Source organism: Tenrec ecaudatus, chromosome 2 (assembly GCF_050624435.1).
Source record: "Tenrec ecaudatus isolate mTenEca1 chromosome 2, mTenEca1.hap1, whole genome shotgun sequence".
Taxonomy (NCBI): Eukaryota; Metazoa; Chordata; class Mammalia; order Afrosoricida; family Tenrecidae; genus Tenrec; species Tenrec ecaudatus.
The window spans coordinates 62,036,503-62,055,206 of record NC_134531.1 but is presented as its reverse complement, the minus strand read 5'-3'; the positions used below and the strand labels follow the sequence as shown (position 1 = coordinate 62,055,206).

At 41.5% G+C, this 18,704-nt stretch overlaps 1 protein-coding gene across 3 annotated transcripts in view; it reads left to right on the top strand.

Annotated features, from left to right (window-relative positions):
* Nucleotides 1–18,704, top strand: part of ADAMTS6 (ADAM metallopeptidase with thrombospondin type 1 motif 6) — a 308,640-nt gene that overhangs the window by 270,887 nt on the left and 19,049 nt on the right. For all 3 annotated transcript variants that reach the window (XR_012782832.1, XM_075541085.1, XM_075541084.1), the window contains 2 exons: nt 443–572; nt 9,140–9,344. Coding sequence is in view for 2 of the 3 variants with exons in the window: in XM_075541085.1 (XP_075397200.1) it covers nt 443–572; nt 9,140–9,344 (335 nt within the window). In the remaining variant the exon portion in view is untranslated. The remainder of the gene's footprint in view (nt 1–442; nt 573–9,139; nt 9,345–18,704) is intronic.

Genomic DNA, 18,704 nt, shown 5'->3' with positions numbered 1-18,704 from the left:
TTACATTGAAGGGACTTGTCCTACAAAATATCAAAACTTAAATTTGTTCCTATTGTTTGCTTTTAAAATAAGTAGACAAGCATTGTTTTGCATCAAAACATATACTTGTACCTTTTATCTGATGATTTAGGATATTGAAGCTGATTTTTTTTAAGGAACGCAAGAAGAGGAGTATACAAATGAGGGTGCTAATTGTTTTAAATTATTAATAGCTTTTTTATACACTTGACAATGTGCTTGTACATAGGAGACCGATAATTTTACCTACCTTTCCAGTATAATGACCAGGACTTCTCTCCCTTTTAGAGAAACAGCCAAGTGTTTCTGCAACAGGTAAGACAGCAGCGGTCCAGAGAGGTCGATGCCCCACAAGGAAAGCTATGCAGAGCTACTTATTGAAAGTAAACTACCCTTCCATTAAGGATGCTCTCCTTTTCTCAAGGTGCCCAAAGACAAGAAGTGGTCTGTAAAAGGCTTGATGACAACTCCATTGTGCAGAACAATTATTGTGACTCTGACAGCAAGCCACCGGAAAGCCAAAGAGCCTGCAACACTGAGCCCTGCCCGCCAGAGTAAGTAAGAAGAAAAAGAGTGAGATTTTTCTTCCAGTACAAGGGGAAAAAGTCCAGGCTTTGGATATAAGTAAGACACTCTGAGCCAAATATGGCAAATACCAACCAGAAGTTGAAACTTTTCTATAGCTCCCCATTTGTTTGCTTATTGTCATAAATGTAATTTTTTTTCAGAGCAGTGTGATGATGACGGAGAATTTCTTCAGACAGTGTAGAGTACACATAGCCCCTCCTACCTCCACCTTACTTACTCCTATTTAACATCTGGCATTTCTGTGATACTCTGGTCAATTGATGAATCAAGATTGATCTGTTATTATCAGTTGAAGTCCACACGTTACATTCGGGTTCAAAGATTGTGGAACTGCAGTATCCCTTTCTAACCATTAGGTTGACAGTTTCTCTGTGGGAGAAAGATGAACTGCCTGGCCCAGAATGACGTAGGGAAACCATGTCTAGGTGACTGAGCTGCAATCTGCTCAATGGCAGTGGGTGTTGGTTTCATGGAGCAGAGTCCTATTTATCTTTAAGTCAGGAATGCCAGTGGGGTTGTCCTGTTAGAACTTTGGAAGTGATCTTATTTGATCAATCCTAAGGGATGCCCCTTGGTGCACCGCTAAAATTGAAATTCATCTAATTGTTCAATGTCTTCTATGACAATTGCCAATGATTTTTTTTCTTTCACAACCAAAAAGAAAATTCCAACTTACTGTCTTAGAGTCAATTCTGACTCTCAGTGACCCGAGGACATAGTAAACTGTCCCTTGGTGACAGTAAATCCGCATGGAAGCAGAAAGCCTCTTCTTTCCCCCGTGGAGCAGCTGGTGGGTGTGAACTGCTGAACTTAAGCTCAGTAGCCCACCACATAACCCACTGCGCCACCAAAGCGCTTTTTGCCTTTGGAAGTGGCACATAAAATACTTGCATCCCAAATTCCCTAAAGTACAACAGAGGGGTGTGCAGTCCTATATTTTCTGGGCCTCTAACATAAAATCGCCAGAACTTCTTTAATGATTTAGAAAGTCCTTCAATGGTTCCATTTGCTGACCCATTTTAAGTTAAGGCATCCTATCTTTTGAATGCCAGAAGGTTAGAGGTACTTTTCAGTCTTTCTGCCTGTTTGTGTAGCGGCTATCAGCTCACTGTAAAAAGGAGGTCCAAGGAAAGAACCCATCTTTAATAACGACTTTAAAATGAGGCCTGATTTCAGTGAGCTATACATGATAGCAGGGGTTCTCAACCTATGGGTCGCGACCGCTTTGGGGGTCAAATGACCCTTTCACAGAGGTCGCCCGATTCATAACAGTAGCAAAATTACAGTGATGATGTGGCAACAGAAATAAATTTTTGGTTGGGGGGATCACCCTCACATGAGGAACCGTATGAAAGGGTTGCGGCCAGAGGAAGGTCGAGAGCCATTGCCTTGTAGTCTATAAACACAGAAGGATTTCTTGGGTGAGCAACAGGCAATGATTTTGTGGTGGGGAAAAGCTGAGCTGACCACGAAACTAATCTGTGTAGGAATTTGTCCTGACTGGCAGTTAACTGCAAGACAAAACATGTGTGAATGGCATTTTGTTCTTGTCTGTGAGAACCTGCCAGCTGGGCTAATACCCCACTAGGAGCTGACTCTTCAAACACGAAATATATCAGAAAGAAAAGTAAGCAAAATGCTGTGTGTAGTAATATGTACTTGAGAATAAAGGAATTCATCCCTCTTTCTAAAAACGAGCACAGTAGAATCACAGAAGGCCGGGCTGACGATGGATCCGGGGATTTATTGCAGTTAAAGCAAGACATTTCTTAGTATTTGTTCCAAAATGACGATGCCTTACGGGTTTTGATTAAATAAAGACACTATCTGCCCGAACCTTGGATTGCAGGGGAGATACTCATTACTGGAGGGGCCCTCGTGGCATAGTGGTTACACATTGGGCTGCTAACTGCAAGGCCAGCACTTCCAAAACACTTGCTGCCCGATGGGGAGCAGATGGGGCTTTCTACTCCTGTAAAGAGTTACAGTCTCAGAGACTCCAAGTTCTGCTCTGCCCTGCACGGTCACAATGACTCGACATAGACTCAATGGCGGAGAGGGTTTTGTTTACTCAGTTCTAGTCTCTTAAAAAGCTGTATCTCTGCTAGTGGCTTATCAAATAAAGATCATTAGGAAATCTAGAATGATAGGAAATAATATTTCACTCTAATTTTCTATAATTTTATATCAGTGCTTTTCTAAATGTGATCATCTTACGCCTAATTCCTTAAATTCCAGACACAGGAAGGCATAACATGTGATCACTGTGTACATTATAAAAGATGTACTTATGCATTGATTTTTTTCACTTGTCTCCTTGAAGTTATTGTTTATAAATTGATTTCACATAAAACCGAAAAATCATATAAAACAGACTGATGCTACTGAGTTGTACGAGCTATTCATGCATGGAAGAGCTCTGGCAGCACTGTCCAGTGAGCTTTGAACTCCTGTAGTGACGTGAAAGTGCTTGGTATGGCGCCTCCGTCCTGCAATTGTTTGGTAGGCCTTGTCTGTCGAGTCACGGGTGGGAGCATGCAAATAAGGAATGGCGGACTTTCACTCAGTGATTGGTCAGTTTTGCCTTTCCGCTGAGTATGAGAATACCATCTCAGAAGGAGGAACAGATAATCCCATGATCACCCAGAAAGAAGAGCCACCAGTGAAGCGTGTGTGAGATCCCTGCCTGAAGTGACAGAAGCACTAGAGGTTGTACCACTCTGAGACAGTGCAGAAGAGCAGCACCCAAATCATGAGACAGAATGGTGGGTGGGATTCCTAGAACATGGAGGCAAAGGCCAAAGGACCACCTGATTTAGAGACCAGAACCAGACAGACATGCCTGCCAGGATGGTCAAGAAGAGACACTACAGATGAAAGAACGCTCTCCTTATCATTTTGTAAATGATGGACTTCTTAATCCCTTTAGTTATCAGCATTGTCTGTGGTTTCTGGGTGGCCATTACAGAAGCTTAGCAAACCCAGCAGAGAAGTAGAGTACTGTGGGAGAGCTGGTTGGTGTCAGAACAGGGTGAAAGGACAGAGGGTAGAGACATGTGTGATGCCTGCCTGGGGCTGATCTTGAGCAAGTATAGAGTTGGATTCTCCTTCTCCCTACTGAAATTTCGGGAAGTGAGATGTGGGCCCCATGCCATTGCTTCAACTGCTAACTACAAGTTCAGCAGCTCAAATCCCCAGCCACTCCATAGGAGAACGTGGGGGCTACCGATTCCTATAAACATTTCTAGCCTCAGAAAACCTGGGTAGGGTTGACGTGAATCTGAATTGGCTCAATGGTAGTGGGTTCCGTTTTGGTTTTGACCTTCATGTGCTAAAGAATCTAAGTTTTTTACCTGCACTGCAAATAGGGTTTGTCATGGTTTTCATCTTGTTTATGCCATTTTGATTTATTTCTACTTATACAAGTTTTACATTTTATTTAGGAAAACTTTGAAACTTATTTCTTTCGCTGGTATCATGCTTAGACAGTCCTGTCTACATTGTACAGAGAAATTGACAGAATTGGAAGAATAAACCAAAGCAGCATTAAGAAACATGTAGTAATAGTTTATTTGGAAGACTTTGACAAGGCAGGAAAAGGCTTGCTTGGGAGAAATAGTGGCTCATAGCAGCGACTCTTCTGCAAGAAAGAGCACAGTACTAATGGTGGTGAGGTAACTACGTGAGCTGCGTGCTTATGATGTTGACTGACAATGGTGAAATTCATGACACAGGCATGAACAATAGGGCATGAATAATTGGGGAAACAAGAGAAAGGAAGGTGGTGATGGGAGGCTAGTGACCCACCATAAAAATAGGAAGGAACAAGGAGTCAAACTCCAGAGAAAAAGGCCAAGAGTTTGGTTTCTAATGAGGATATCTTTTAATAACAAGATGAGATCGTTAAGATTTATTGTGTCAACCTGGCCGATAAACACATGTGGGATTAATTGAAGGGCGGAGAGAAAAGGGTTCAGTAAGCCTTGCCTTTCTCGTTCTTGGGTCTCTTACTCTCTGATGGTCGGACCAGGGTGCAGCTGCCTTAGCCAGTTCCCTGCTTCAGCTGGCAAGGCTCATTTCCTGCAAGACATCTCTGAGGAGAAGCCATATGGATCTACCCCAGTGCAGCCCTGGGTGCTGGGGCAGCCTCATGGGGACACCTGCCAGCGTTGAGATGCTGACAAGCTCACTGATTCGGCTTTTCTCCTGCAGTCAGCATCATTGCATGCATTTTGTGAGATTAAGGAGGACTTTGTAGATTGGTGTTGGACTTGTGGGCTTGGACAGCACTGGGTTGGAATGCTTTCTTAACGTATACTTACCCTTTTGATAAAACTCTCTCTTATATACTTATGAGTTTCTGTGGATTTGTTTCTCTAGTCTACCCAGACTAACACACAAGATTATTTCTAAATATGACCTCAAGTGAGCAATGCACGAGCACAAACTATGGTTTCTGTATGATAGCGTGGTTCTTAAGATTGTTAAAACTAGAAAGGTGACCATAAAAGGAGTATTCCATATTGTCACCAAGAATGTAAAATTCAAAGAGCAAAAGCCCCAGCATTTATTCAGCAAGGGCAGCGTAGAAGGCACTGTGCTTTGAAATGGAATTCCTTTGCTCCCTGACCAGTGGGCAGACAGACATGCACGGGGCTGTGGCACACGGCAAAAGACAATGAGCATTTTCACGAGACAGTCAAGAGGGTTATAAGCAAAAGTGCTCAAGGAAACCCAGAGTGGGAAAGGTTAATTTTCATTTAATGGTTTCTTTTATGATGTGATGTTTAACAATTATTGTGAGTCATTGCACCTCACCCATGGACAACTATAATCTGTTATTTTAAGTTTAGAAAAAGATTCATCAGTCTGTCTATAAAACTCTAAAGTTGAAGACCTGGGAAGAATCATAGAAATCATCTAGGCCAACTCCCATCTTTTTCCGGATGAGGGTATACCAAACTCCGGTGATGTTTTTCCCATTATACCAGACATTACTAACTCTATAAGTGACAAAGCAAATGGCTGATGGCATTTTAATACTTCTAATTTCACTTGCTTCGTTGACACATTCTCAATTGCCCAACTTCAGAGATGTTTATGACATTGATTTTTAAAATTTCTAGAGAAACTCAGCCATGGAATGCTTAGGGCTTAAAGGGTTCTTCTGTTCAATATTGGTTTCAGTTTCCAATTAGCTGAGGAATGAGTGAAATTTCTTTTAAAAAATCTTTCTGAGAAGTATTTTATGACACTTCCATCCTTGTAGGTATATAGGAGTTAAACATAATTGAATCACTCTTTAATTAAAGGTGCTAGTATCCAATTTTGGAGATTATCCTTTTAATTTGGTGTATTCTGTTTACAAAAATGGTTGATGATTATACCTTTGGCTCTTGGGCAAAGGTTGGATGATCAATCTTTCCTTCCTTCCATGTCTTAATTCTCATATGAAATAAGTATTAATAGTCTATTTTCCTATGTTTGCCATTTTACTTTAAATTAGAAAGCAAAAATTTAATTTGAGGTTTTAAAGCTGTTCTTCCTTCAAAAATATTCTGTTTCACCAATGTTGCAACATAATTTTTGTACGGTGTCTCTCTTGTTTTCTCCCTCAAGCAATATTATTGCAGGTCCTATTAATCTACAGAGATTGCAGATCATATTACATGTGCTGCAACAAGCGATCCTTATTTCACACACTCGACCGTGGAGCCCAGTAGCTATTAGTGTCGGATAAATCTGAGGGGCCTTGTGAGGATGAAGACAGTTTGCTATTTCGGTGTTGGGAAGAGCTTAGAAAGACACAGCCTGGGTATTGTTCAGATGATAATGAATGATTCAGCAATGGATATTCCCAGAGCGAAGTTGTCTGTACATATTTTTAACCACCATCTCCAGAGGAGGAGGGCGAGTGGGGTGGTGGAGGCAGAGAAACATAGAGAACACCAAAGAGAGTCAAACCCATACAGAATGGAGGTGAAGGAAGCAGTATGTCTTAACCTAGACAGGAGAGTAGACTGAGACAAATAGACACAGTGGTAAAATTGCAAAACTGTTTAAATAACTAGGGTGTGATTCAATCCTGTGGAGAGACTTGGAAAGGGATGAGTTGGTGAGCAATAAAGACGCAAGCGGGACTGAATGTGAAGTCTAAAATCATCGTTAGAGTCAGAAGGGAAATTAGGATAGTTAATAGGTTTAGATTTCATTCCAAGTTGAGCAGCGGAGTGATACATGCAGGTTGTTTCTGAGAAGCCAGGGTTGGCAATGAAAGGGCAGACAATGGCCGTGAGGAACAGCACCGCCTCCTGAAGCACCACTGTGACTCGGGCACCTGTGTTTAATTTGAAGGCCCCCATCCCTCTTGCATTAGGAGACCTAATGAGATCATGGCTGGAGGTGGTATGACTGAACGTTTTGTGGCTGAGTTATACACATTGCTGTTTTATCCCCTAATCTTGGTGATGAAATCACTGTTGTGAATTGAATCAGAGTTTCACTATGGCTGGCATGCAAGTTATTATTCTCAGTACACATTTTCCTCTTTACCAAAAATGGTACTAACCATTTGAGATCGTGCTCATCTGTGGAAAACAGAAAGGAAAGAATATGAAAATCCTTTTAAATCTCCTTTGGAAAATAACTTATGAGGGAAAGCAAAAATTAATGCTGGACTTTTAAGATTCAGGGTTCAGTGATCACTCTCTAAAGAAATCCAGGTTGAAACTTCTTAGATTTTGCCAAAGTGGATTTAAAATTGGTAAAAACCAACTGTGATAGTTCTGAAGGCTGCTTTTCTTTTATAAATACCTGGAATTCAAATGATAATGAACAAAGGCCATGGTGTTTCCTTGACTAAAGGCAGGCTCGGATTTAGGGAAGTTCTATGACTTCACCCACCTGCTCTCATCTTGATACAGAAAGGCCCCGCGGAAGATGCTCTGCTGAAAATAGTGAGAGACCTCAAAACTTCAGCTTGGGTACCCTGGAGAGACTCAAATCTTGTTCCTTTTCAATTTTCTTTGAGCTTATGGAAGAAAAAGAAGTCTGAGGGGCAAGATCAGATCATTGGGTCCATGGATAAGGTTTCCCAATGAAATTCTCATAGCATCCCCCTGGCTACTGCTGAAGAATGAGTAGATGCATCATTGGGAAGGAAAAACGTCTTCAGGACACCTTTCCTGGGCTTTTTCTCACCAACGCAGTTTTCGGTTTTCTTAAATTCTTCATAATAAACTTCCATTGTCATCCTATATTCTTCAAGAAAATCTGTTGTGATTACCCCTTTGTCATCTTCCAAAAGGTTGCCAGAGCCTTCTGAGCTGAACTCTCGTCTTGAATGTAGCTGACCTGGCAGATCCCCTTGCAAGCACTGTTTGCTTTTGCCTTGTTTTTCAAGGCCCCCAAGTGACACAACTTAGGGGAGTCGTTCACTGAGAGAATTAATTCCCTATAGGCATCCACTGATCTCAGAGACGTGTTTAATCACAGTTTGTTTGGAGAAAACCTGTACAAATATGGACTGGAACCCTCGTTGCAATACTTTTGGACTTAACCTTGTATACAGACCCCCTGAAATCATGCGTGTGTGTGTGAGTGTGTGTGTGTGTGTGTGTGCATGCCAATAACTTTCAGGAAAAAAAGAATAACATACATATAAACGTGAGAGAAGTGTTCATTTTGTTAATCATTTAAATGTCTTCCCAAATGAGCTGTGTTAAAGCCATTTTTAGGAATAACAGAACGTTGTACATATTTTTCCAGAACTGGTTGAGGATCCACCCTTGTTAAAAGTGTTATAACACTCTGATGACCTCAGGATGTAAACCTGTGGACTTCTCTGCCCATTTCTGAACCATGGAAAAGAAATCCTTACCTCCTTTAGGGTAATTTTGTTACAAAAGCTGAACTCATGGGAACCTATCTCAATGCAATAAAAATTAAACAGCAACAGTTTGTTGAATGCCAGCCACTGGGGTAGACATCTTCAACGATGTGCTGGAGCCAGTACTGCCTGTGCGAGCTTATTGTTAGCATAACTTCATGTTCAGTGTGTCAAGCTTAAAGTTGCCACAGTGGGGTGTTTACACCAGCAAAATTGGCAAATGCTACAAATCAGGATATTCACTACACACAAAAAACCAATTGTTAAATATTTACTGGCCTATCTGGGGACATTATATACATTACATTAGTTTTCCCTTCCCTACAATGAGATGGATCTTGTTATTGTCATTTTAGAAACGGAATTTTTTAGAGAAAAAGAAGAGAGACTTAATGACATGTGACATCACTGTTTGAGCCTGGGTTCTGCCTGCCCCAAAGCTTTGCGCCGCTCTTTAGCGGGGAAGTGGCAATGAGTTGTCTTCGAGGTTCCTCCATGTTCCATTTGTCACAGCAGCCAACACTGAAAGCTCAGCTCCTCTAGGAAGACTGTGCGGTCCGCTGTAAAACTGCCCTCATTCCCCTCCAAACCTCAGCCTGAGCTTAGGAAACGCTTGTCTATGTTCTCCCCCCCCCCTTGCTGCAGGTGGTTTATCGGCGATTGGTTGGGGTGCAGCAAGACGTGCGATGGCGGAATGCGGACGAGGGCAGTGCTCTGCATCAGGAAGATCGGGCCGTCGGAAGAGGAGACGCTGGACTACAGTGACTGCTTAACACACCGGCCTCTGGAACAAGAGTCCTGCAACAACCAGTCTTGTCCGCCGCAATGGGTGGCTTTGGACTGGTCAGAAGTAAGGAAATCTGGGGCTGTGTGTTCTGAGATGTCTTAAATAGCAGTACCAAAGCAATTAAGAAATATGAAGGACACCTGAGCACGTGAGCATCTTAGAACGTACCATGTAAAGACTACCCGACAGTGAATGTGGCCAGATTCTTTTTATCTTTTTTTTAAAAAAATGCTGCTTGTCAGTTAGTAAGGGTTTTTTGGGCCCGGGAAATCGATGGAGAACTGGTCATTAATTTCATGAAAAACAAGTCTCAAGTCAATTTGAAAGACCATGATCATGATCAAGTGGGTTTTCTTCTCCATACTACTCCTGATCGGTATCAGAGACACAGATTTAGTGAATTGTGATTGAAAACGGAAGTTCAGAAAGAGTCAAAGAAGGAGGGACTCTAAACTTTCGAAGTCATAGATTACCCTTTCCGAGGACCTCAGTTGGAAGGCATAAATGGCTCCTGCTCGCTCCCCATATGTCATGTTACGGACCAACTTGGTAACTCTTACATAGGAGTCTTTATTCATTTATTATCTCTTGATGGATATCTAGATATACTGCTCTCTCTTTTCCTCCCTGAGGTAGCTCGTGGAAGGTGAGCTCCATAAAAGGGGGGACTTCATTTTGTTCTGTAACTTTTATGATGCAGACCATAAGCTCCCACATGCTTGTGGAGTAATCTTCAACATACTAGGTCATTGTAAAACAATTGTCAAGGCTGCACTAGGTTGTAATGGGAGGAACATTGGCAGCACTGCACACGAAGGCCAGGCATGTACACACATGTACACACACATATTTTAAATGCCTCTATTGTAGCTGAGGAAGAAGCATGGAGCTATTCTGGGTTTACCATTACCTCCACCTACCTGCTACGTGAAGAAGACCTGGCTAAAATAATTTTTTTCCCATCATACATGCATCACAAGAGAGCCAAGAATAATCCAGAGATACTTAGAAAGATGAAGGTATGGAAAATAAGAACCAAAGGCCCAAGTCCATTGAGTCCATTCCAGCTGACGCCACCCTACAAACCAGAGCAGAACTGCTCCTGTGGGCTCCGGAAGCCGCCTCTTTCTCTTCTGAAGCAGCTGATGGTTTCAGATGTCAGCAACTCAACATGTGACCCATTCGGCCACCAGGGCTTCTTCTTTTATTTATTTATTAAAAATTTAAATATCAGTCAATTAATTAATACTTGCCATCAGGGCTTCTTTTTTTTTTTCGGTTTGGGGTTTATGTTTTTATTTATTTATTTATTTTTATCTAGATAATTTAAAACATTTTTTTTATTTTAACAATTTATTGGGGCTGATACAATTCTTTTCACAGTTCATACATATACATACATCAATTGTATAAAGCACATCTGTACAGTCTTTGCCCTAATCATTTTTTTTCTCTTTTCTTCTTTTACATTTTATTAGGGACTCAAACAACTCTTACCACAATCCATACATATACATACATCAATTGTATAAAGCACATCCATACATTCCCTGCCCCAATCATTCTCAAGGCATTTGCTCTCCACTTAAGCCCCTTGCATCAGGTCCTCTTTTTTTTCCCCCTCCCTCCCCATTCCCCCCTCCCTCATATGCCCTTGGTAATTTATACCTCGTTATTTTGTCATATCTTGCCCTATCCGGAGTCTCCCTTCACCCCTTCTCTGCTGTCTCTCTCCCAGGGAAGAGGTCACATGTGGATCCTTGTAATCAGTTCCCCCTTTCCAACCCACTCACCCTCCACTCTCCCAGCATCGTCCCTCACACCCTTGGTCCTGAAGGTATCATCCACCCTGGATTCTCTGTACCTCCAACCCTCATATGTACCAGTGTACAGCCTCTGTCCTATCCAGCCCTGCAAGGTAGAATTCGGATCATGGTAGTTGGGGGGAGGAAGCATCCAGGATCTGGGGGAAAGCTGTGTTCTTCATCGATACTACCTCACACCCTAATTAACCCATCTCCTCTCCTAAACCCCTCTATGAGGGGATCTCCATTGGCCGACACTTGGGCCTTGGGTCTCCACTCTGCACTTCCCCCTTCATTTAATATGATATACATATATACACATACATATATACATATACACATATATACACATACATACACACACATATCTTTTTTTTTTTTTGCATGATGCCTTATACCTGGTCCCTTGGACACCTCGTGATCGCACTGGCCGGTGTGCTTCTTCCATGTGGGCTTATTTGCTTCTGAGCTAGATGGCCGCTTGTTCACCTTCAAGCCTTTAAGACCCCAGACACTATCTCTTTTGATAGCCGGGCACCATCAGCTTTCTTCACCACATTTGCTTATGCACCCATTTGTCTTCAGCGATCCTATCATGGAGGTGTGCAGTCAATGATATGATTTTTTGTTCTTTGATGCCTGGTAACTGATCCCTTTGGGACCACTCGATCACACAGGCTGGTGTGTTCTTCCATGTGGACTTTGTTGCTTCTGAGTTAGATGGCCGCTTGTTTATCTTCAAGCCTTTAAGACCCCAGTCACTATCTCTTTTGATAGCCGGGCACCATCAGCTTTCTTCACCACATTTACTTGTTCACCCGCCATCAGGGCTTCTTAATGAGTTAAAAGATAGCGTTAATTCTCGACTCCCCAGCATATGTGACACACACACTATACCATTCTCTACATTTCCCCAAGACGATCTGACTCATTCTGTAGATGTAGCACGCACCGGGCTCTATCACTGGAGATCATTCCTTCAAGGTGGCATCACAGGCAATGTTCTGACTCTTTTCTAACATGTCCTGCTGGACACATTATAGGACTTGCATGGACTGTTTCCTGTACATCACATAAGCAAGCAGTTTGTCAAGAAAAACTGTTTTCATTTTGTCTGGATGTAACTTCTCCTTTTAACTCTGAATGCCCGAGTGGCCTTATTTTAGGAAGGCACGGAGCTAAAGGGGGAGCTGTTTCAGATTGGACACAGGAGTGGTGATTCTGACCAGTTGTGGTTACCCATGGAATCTGGCAGGAACTAGAAATGTTCTCCCAAGTTTCCTGGTCTTACTCCAGTTTTAAGAATGACATTCTGCCTACCTAACTTTTATTTGCAGTTTCCATCAAATGTGGGGACACTCTTGGTATTGTTTTTTCATTGTTATGAGAAACAGCATGACCTCTTCTGCTCCCTCACATGGGTGGATTGACTCCTGGATTCATTTGAAAGAGAACATCCATTAGTAAAGAATAGACATTCTATAGAGGTGTGAACATTTTAATAATTACAGGTTATCCCTGGGTACAGCCCATACTTTCAACCTAACCTCCATACAGTTCATTATATTAAAAAGTGAAAGTATATAAAATGATTTGTAATAACAAACAGGTGCTACTTTGAATACACATCGAAACATTGTTATTAAAGTCGTATTGAACACAATAACTTTAAAGATATTATTTAGTATATCTGGAAGTGTTTCTTTAATGTTTTTAGGCATATAAAGGTACACCATATACTGAGACAAACATTTATCTAACTGATTTTAGATACAAACCATACCTAACTTGTTGAGATTTACATGCAAATTATGCCAAAAGATTTAAGAATGGAATTTATTTGTGATCTAGGGACTATTTTCCTTGTAATTCAGGGTCCAGGGGCCTTGTAGAAATACATAAATAACTATTGCTCATGCTGAAAAGTCTGCTATTGGAGGGTCCCAATGAAGGGTCTGCTACGGTGTTAGTGCACCAGGTCAAGTCAGGAAAATGCCTGCCTACCAAAGACACTAGGCAAGGCATTGTAGAGAACCCCGTAAGCACAGGCAAATAAGACGTTCCCATGATATAATTAGAGAATGACATGAGACGGCATTCAATGAAGCAGTAGATTGTGGTGCACAAACATAGGAGTGTCCGTGGAAATCCATAATTCAGAGAAGAATAGCCCAGAAGAGGGCATATTAGATGAGAGAATTTGAAGTGAGTGTTGAGGGTACATGGCATTTGCAGTCGGAAAGAGCATAAAGAAGCTATAGAAATGTTTCTAAGAGATACAGCAGAACAGAAATGCAGTTTATGTGATGAAAGTAAGGTAAGACAACATTTTATTGTAAAGAAGAAATGGCAGATGAAATAGTATAATTTGGATACTGGTGATAAGGAGTCTTGAATACAGAGCCTTGCATCACATTACTCTTCTGCAAGAAACCAAGAAAATTTGACACATCCAGATGCATAAAATAGATGACATAAAGGAACCTGGTGGTATCCCATTGGATAAGCTTTGGGCTGCTTATGTCAAGGTTAATAGTTCAAAGCTACTAGTCCCTTCTCAGGAGATAGGTGCTCCTACAAAGATTTGAAAGCCCCAGAGCCCTGTATAGAGTTATAGAGTTGTTGTGAGTCAGAATTGACTTCATAGAAGTGGTTTGGCTTTTGGTTTGACCATATATAAGAGCCCTGAGAAATAACTATGCCCATTACTGATATACTTCCACTTCATATATAAATATAAATAAATATATCTATAATTTTTTCCTGGATTCAACCTCTGAAGGTTGTATTTCCACACATGTTTTTCCTTGATCTTACCTTGCCCTTAGAATTTTGACTCTTAATCTTTCCAATCACTGAAGAGATTGGCTGAAATGACTCTCTAGGGGTCCATGGACACTCTTGGAGACAGCTTGATGAATACATGTACAAGACAAAAGGCCTTTGATCACATTTCTGCTTTCATATTTAAGAAAGCTGATTCCAAACAAGGGACAGAGTGGCCCTGTGTGGTGCAGTATGCATGTTGGGGTCACCCCTCAAATAAAGTGTTTGTAGCTCAACCCAGAGAAGCCATTCTGGTGTCAAATCCTGTGATGACTGCCCTGGGGACTCTAGCTGGACATGCTCTTTCGTATTATCTCCATTCTTCATGCAAAGGGGAGGGAGCCCACACACTTCTTCCCTACTTTCCCAAGAAGCCCACCTCGTCTCCAAGTCAGAGAATCAATCAATAGAATTAAAAGAAATAAATGTTTATGTAACTACAGAAAGCAAAGTGAGAAGCAGCAGGCTGTTTGCAGAGCAATGGCACACCTCCCGTGAAACGCGATGGGACGAGCAGTCCATGGGGACCTCTTCTGCTTTCCCTGTTGCAAATCATTCCATTTGCTGCCATAGTGCCTGTGAGACGGTCCCTCCTCTTTCTGCTCTTGCCCTCTGTCCCCTCCCCACCCCCAACTATCAGCTGTCTGAGCTTTGCTAATCACAAGGAGGAGGTTCAACTGGTAGAAATATGTGAGGCAAGAAGAATGTACCCTTTGACCTTTTTCATTCCTTCTCCAGTGGCTTTAATACAAAATCTCTATTGCGGCAAAGCCCAGAACCGTATGTGGTACTTCTGTGAGCAGTGGGGGAGGACCCAGAAAAGGGTACCTAGGTGGAAAATGGCTCATCAGCAGCATTGTGTTACATAAATGAAGCCACGACTGTCTCGTTTACTTATTGATATTTATAACTGTTAGTATTATGGATTGGGAGTTAACACATATCATTTCATAGTTCAATCATGTCAATTGCTCCCACCGTCAGTAATCAGTGTCCAAACCTCCTTTTTCTACCTGGGCTCCTCAACATCATCTTCCTTTGGCCCTAACACCACCACTTTCGCCCCACCCTCAAAACTGCTATTCGACTTGCTATCCCTCAGTCCTGGGTTTCATACTGTAACCCAGCAAAACATGTAACAATTTCAAGAGGGTGACCTCCGATGACTTAACACCTCTGCGATATACCCTAATATGAACAACCACAAAACAAAGATCCAGAAAATGTGGAAAACCAGATCAGGTCAAGCATGCACCAGAGGGGGATAACCTGACACCGTTTTAGCTGTTCAAGCAGATGTGTGCCTTTGATCTTCTCTACTCATCTCTCCAGTGCCTTCTGTTTAGCAACTCGTTTCTTCCCATCTCTCAATTGTGGATAGAGGGAATTTCCAGAGGCATGTTTCCTATGGAGTTCCCATAAGTGAATCCTGGGCTCCCCCTGTCATCCATAACCTTCTGCAAACTGGACTCTCATAATTTAGGCTCTGATACTAATCCCTCCTTCGACTTCAGATTATATGATTTATAACCCTTCAGTGACTGATGATGGAGTGCTTCTTCCAATGTGGACTTAATTGACATCTCACTTAGATGGCTGCTTGTTTGGAGACAACCCTTTAAGATCCCAAATACTATTTTTTCTGATAGCCAGGCACCATCTACTTTCTTTGCCACATCTCCCCATATCTTCTGTGCTCTCTTCCTGAGGGTGAATATCATGCAGAGCTATGATGTCAGAACTAAATATTCTTAAATTGGAGCTGGAATTTAGTGTGAGCCTAAAACCCATTCCTGGATCTATTCTTGTTTTTTGTTTTTAATTTATTATTAATGGGGAGTTTAATACATATGCCATATCATTCCATAATTCAATCATGTTAAGCAGAATTGTACACTCGCTTCCACAGTCAGTTTCCAAATACACCTTTTCTTCCTGGACTTCTTAACGTCATCTCCGTTACCCCACCTCCACCACTTACCCCTGCCCTACCCCCACCCCATGGACCCCAAACCTTTCTTCTACTTTCTGTCCTTTTAGGTTCTGCTGAGATTGTCTACATTCTGTTAGATTTTAAATGATTTTCTGTGTGGGCCACCCTTGGCGACCAGCTCCGAGGAGCATCACTGTATACTGTGGATGGGCTACCGCAGTCTCAGCCAATTGTTTTGATCCCTCAGAATAGTGGGGCTTCTGTAGAACCATTCTGGTTCAGCCACCTGCTGACACTTTGCCTTTCCACGGAGATATACTCAATCAGGAGCTACATTTTCAAATGATACCTGGTGAGCCTTATAGATCTCAAAGTCCTTTTTAAAATATACTCCCTCAAAATACCCATTGTCCAAGATCTATTTCTTATACTTGTTTCTTGAATAAATAGAAAACTGGCATAGAACTAAGTGCTAAATGAATGACTTTTCTAGACTTCACATTAGTTGTTGTTGGTAGGTGCATTAAGTATCCAAACTCTAACTTATTACTAGTGAGTGTTGCTATGCATTCAAAAAGTCTACAAAATACACTTTTATGTGGATATAGACCATAGAGTCTCAAATTCATTTGACTTACTGCCCCCTTTTCAGAAAAAAAAAAGTACTCAACACCCTCTGGCAATGCAAAGCTTTTGTACGGTGGCCCATAATACAGGACGGAGTGTAGGTATCTTTTCTTGCAGCCCACCTGGATCATCATAACCACCCTTAAGAAGCACAATATTTATAGGGAACAGGCTTTTGGGTGACACGTGTAATATTTGGGGCTACAATTACAGGGCTCAGGAATGATGGGCATTCATTGAATAAGAATGTGGTACAAATATAGTTTTAAGTTACTCACGAGTTGAGAATCGAGCTGATCATCTTCTGTCTCTACTGCTCCATGAGATGATCTTTCTCTTACTTAGTGGCATTTGGGCTGTAATTTTCTAAAATATTTCTTGCCCCAGTTGGAGATGTCATTATATGCTTGGCTCTCCACAAAAGTACATATTACCCCACTGAGGATCAGTGTCCTTGTACATTTGAACACTTGATTCTAGAAGGAAACTGCCATTTGGTTTCATCTAGACTCCTCAGAGCTTTGGGTTTCTTAGAATGAGGCAAGAGCAAGAACAGGGAGACCTACTAGAAAGGCATCACTTAATATGGGAAGTGATGTTTGTGTGAAGTCGGGGTCATGGTAGTGGAGATGGAGTGAAATCAAGAGGCATGGCAGAGATTTCAGAGTTGGATTAATAGGAGCCGGTAATTGATTATATGTGTCGGGGGCTGCAGCAAGACCTAAAGGGAGTTGATTTGGCTCTGGAAAGGAATTATAGGGAGTAGGAATTTCCTTGTTCGTTGAGCCTAATTAGACAGAACTATATTCTCTCCTTTAGGAGAACTGTTATTCTCCTTTGAAATACATTTTAATAAATATTTTTTTCTAAATTTTAAGAAATTTATTATATACGGAGGGTTACCCAAAAAACCGGAATTCTGCTGGAAAAAGCGGAGCTTTCTGAGTATGCATTTTTCCCTCTAGGCAAGCATTGAACAACTCACAATAGTGTACCCAGTGGCATCACCTGGGAAGATTACAGTGAACTTTTTCATGAAAGCAGTTTCAATCAAACTTCGTTTTTTGGTGATGGCTGATTTAAGAGAACAGCATGCAGCTGCAAACTTTTGTGTCCTACCTGGGTGAAGCGCTGCAGAAACTGTGATGTTGAGCTCAGCTTACATGGCAGTACTATGGGAAAAACTCAAATGTAGGAGTGGTTTTCTCATTTCTAAAAAGGTGAAATGTCGATTGATGACAAATCTCATTCTGGACACCCATCAACTTTCTGAGCTGATAAAAACATCTACTCATAGTGCATTTGGATTTCGTTCCACCAGGTCAGACTGTTAATCAAGCTTTGTATTTAAAGTTCTGAAAGGATTGGGACAATGCACCTGCTCATGCAGTCATCTCAGTACTCCAATTTTGGGGCAAAAACCAGCAGGCCTCTCTTGCCCATGCACCTCACTCACCTGACCTCCCTCGGTGTGCCTTCTTTTTGTTTCCATTAATGAAGAGGGACATGAAAGGAGAGCAATTTTATGAGGGAGGTGCTGTCAGCCATCCAAATAGATGTTTGAAAGTGTTTCCAAGAATGGAATCACAGATTTGACAAATGTTTTACGTGTAATGGAGATTACTTTGAAGGTGATATGGTTGTTTTTCATATAAAAATTAAATACATAGCTTTTTGGGAAAAATCCGGGGTTTTTTTTGTGTTTTTTTTTTAGCTACCCCCTTGTCCATTTTATTAGAGAGTTCTCATGGGATTCTTCATTTTCCCATGAAGAGATGTTAATATTTTTCTCATGTTCTACCAGGCTCAAAGCTTGCCCCTAGGAAAGCCTTTCAGTGGTGTGTGTATAGTGTTCATTTGGATATCCCCGTCCCGCAGCTAGTATATGTCCTTGAGAAAGAACGTAGAGATAAGATGCTGAATCAAACCATCATCTCCACAGCCAAAGGACAGCAAAAGCTCTCTGCTGTGTACCAAGAGACGTTCCAAAGATTTCAAAAAGCGGACCAAGATCTCAAAACGTTTATAGTCTGGAAGGGATGAGAGCTATGTATATAAATAACTAGAAAACAGATGGTGATTGACACGGGAATCTCTATCATCTACATCCGCTTATGGTGCTTAAGTATTTGTGAATTTTTAATTAATTGGGGGCTTTTATAGCTTTTATAACAATCCATACATCAATTGTACCCAGTGTAGTTATTCATATGTTGCCATCCTTATTTTCTA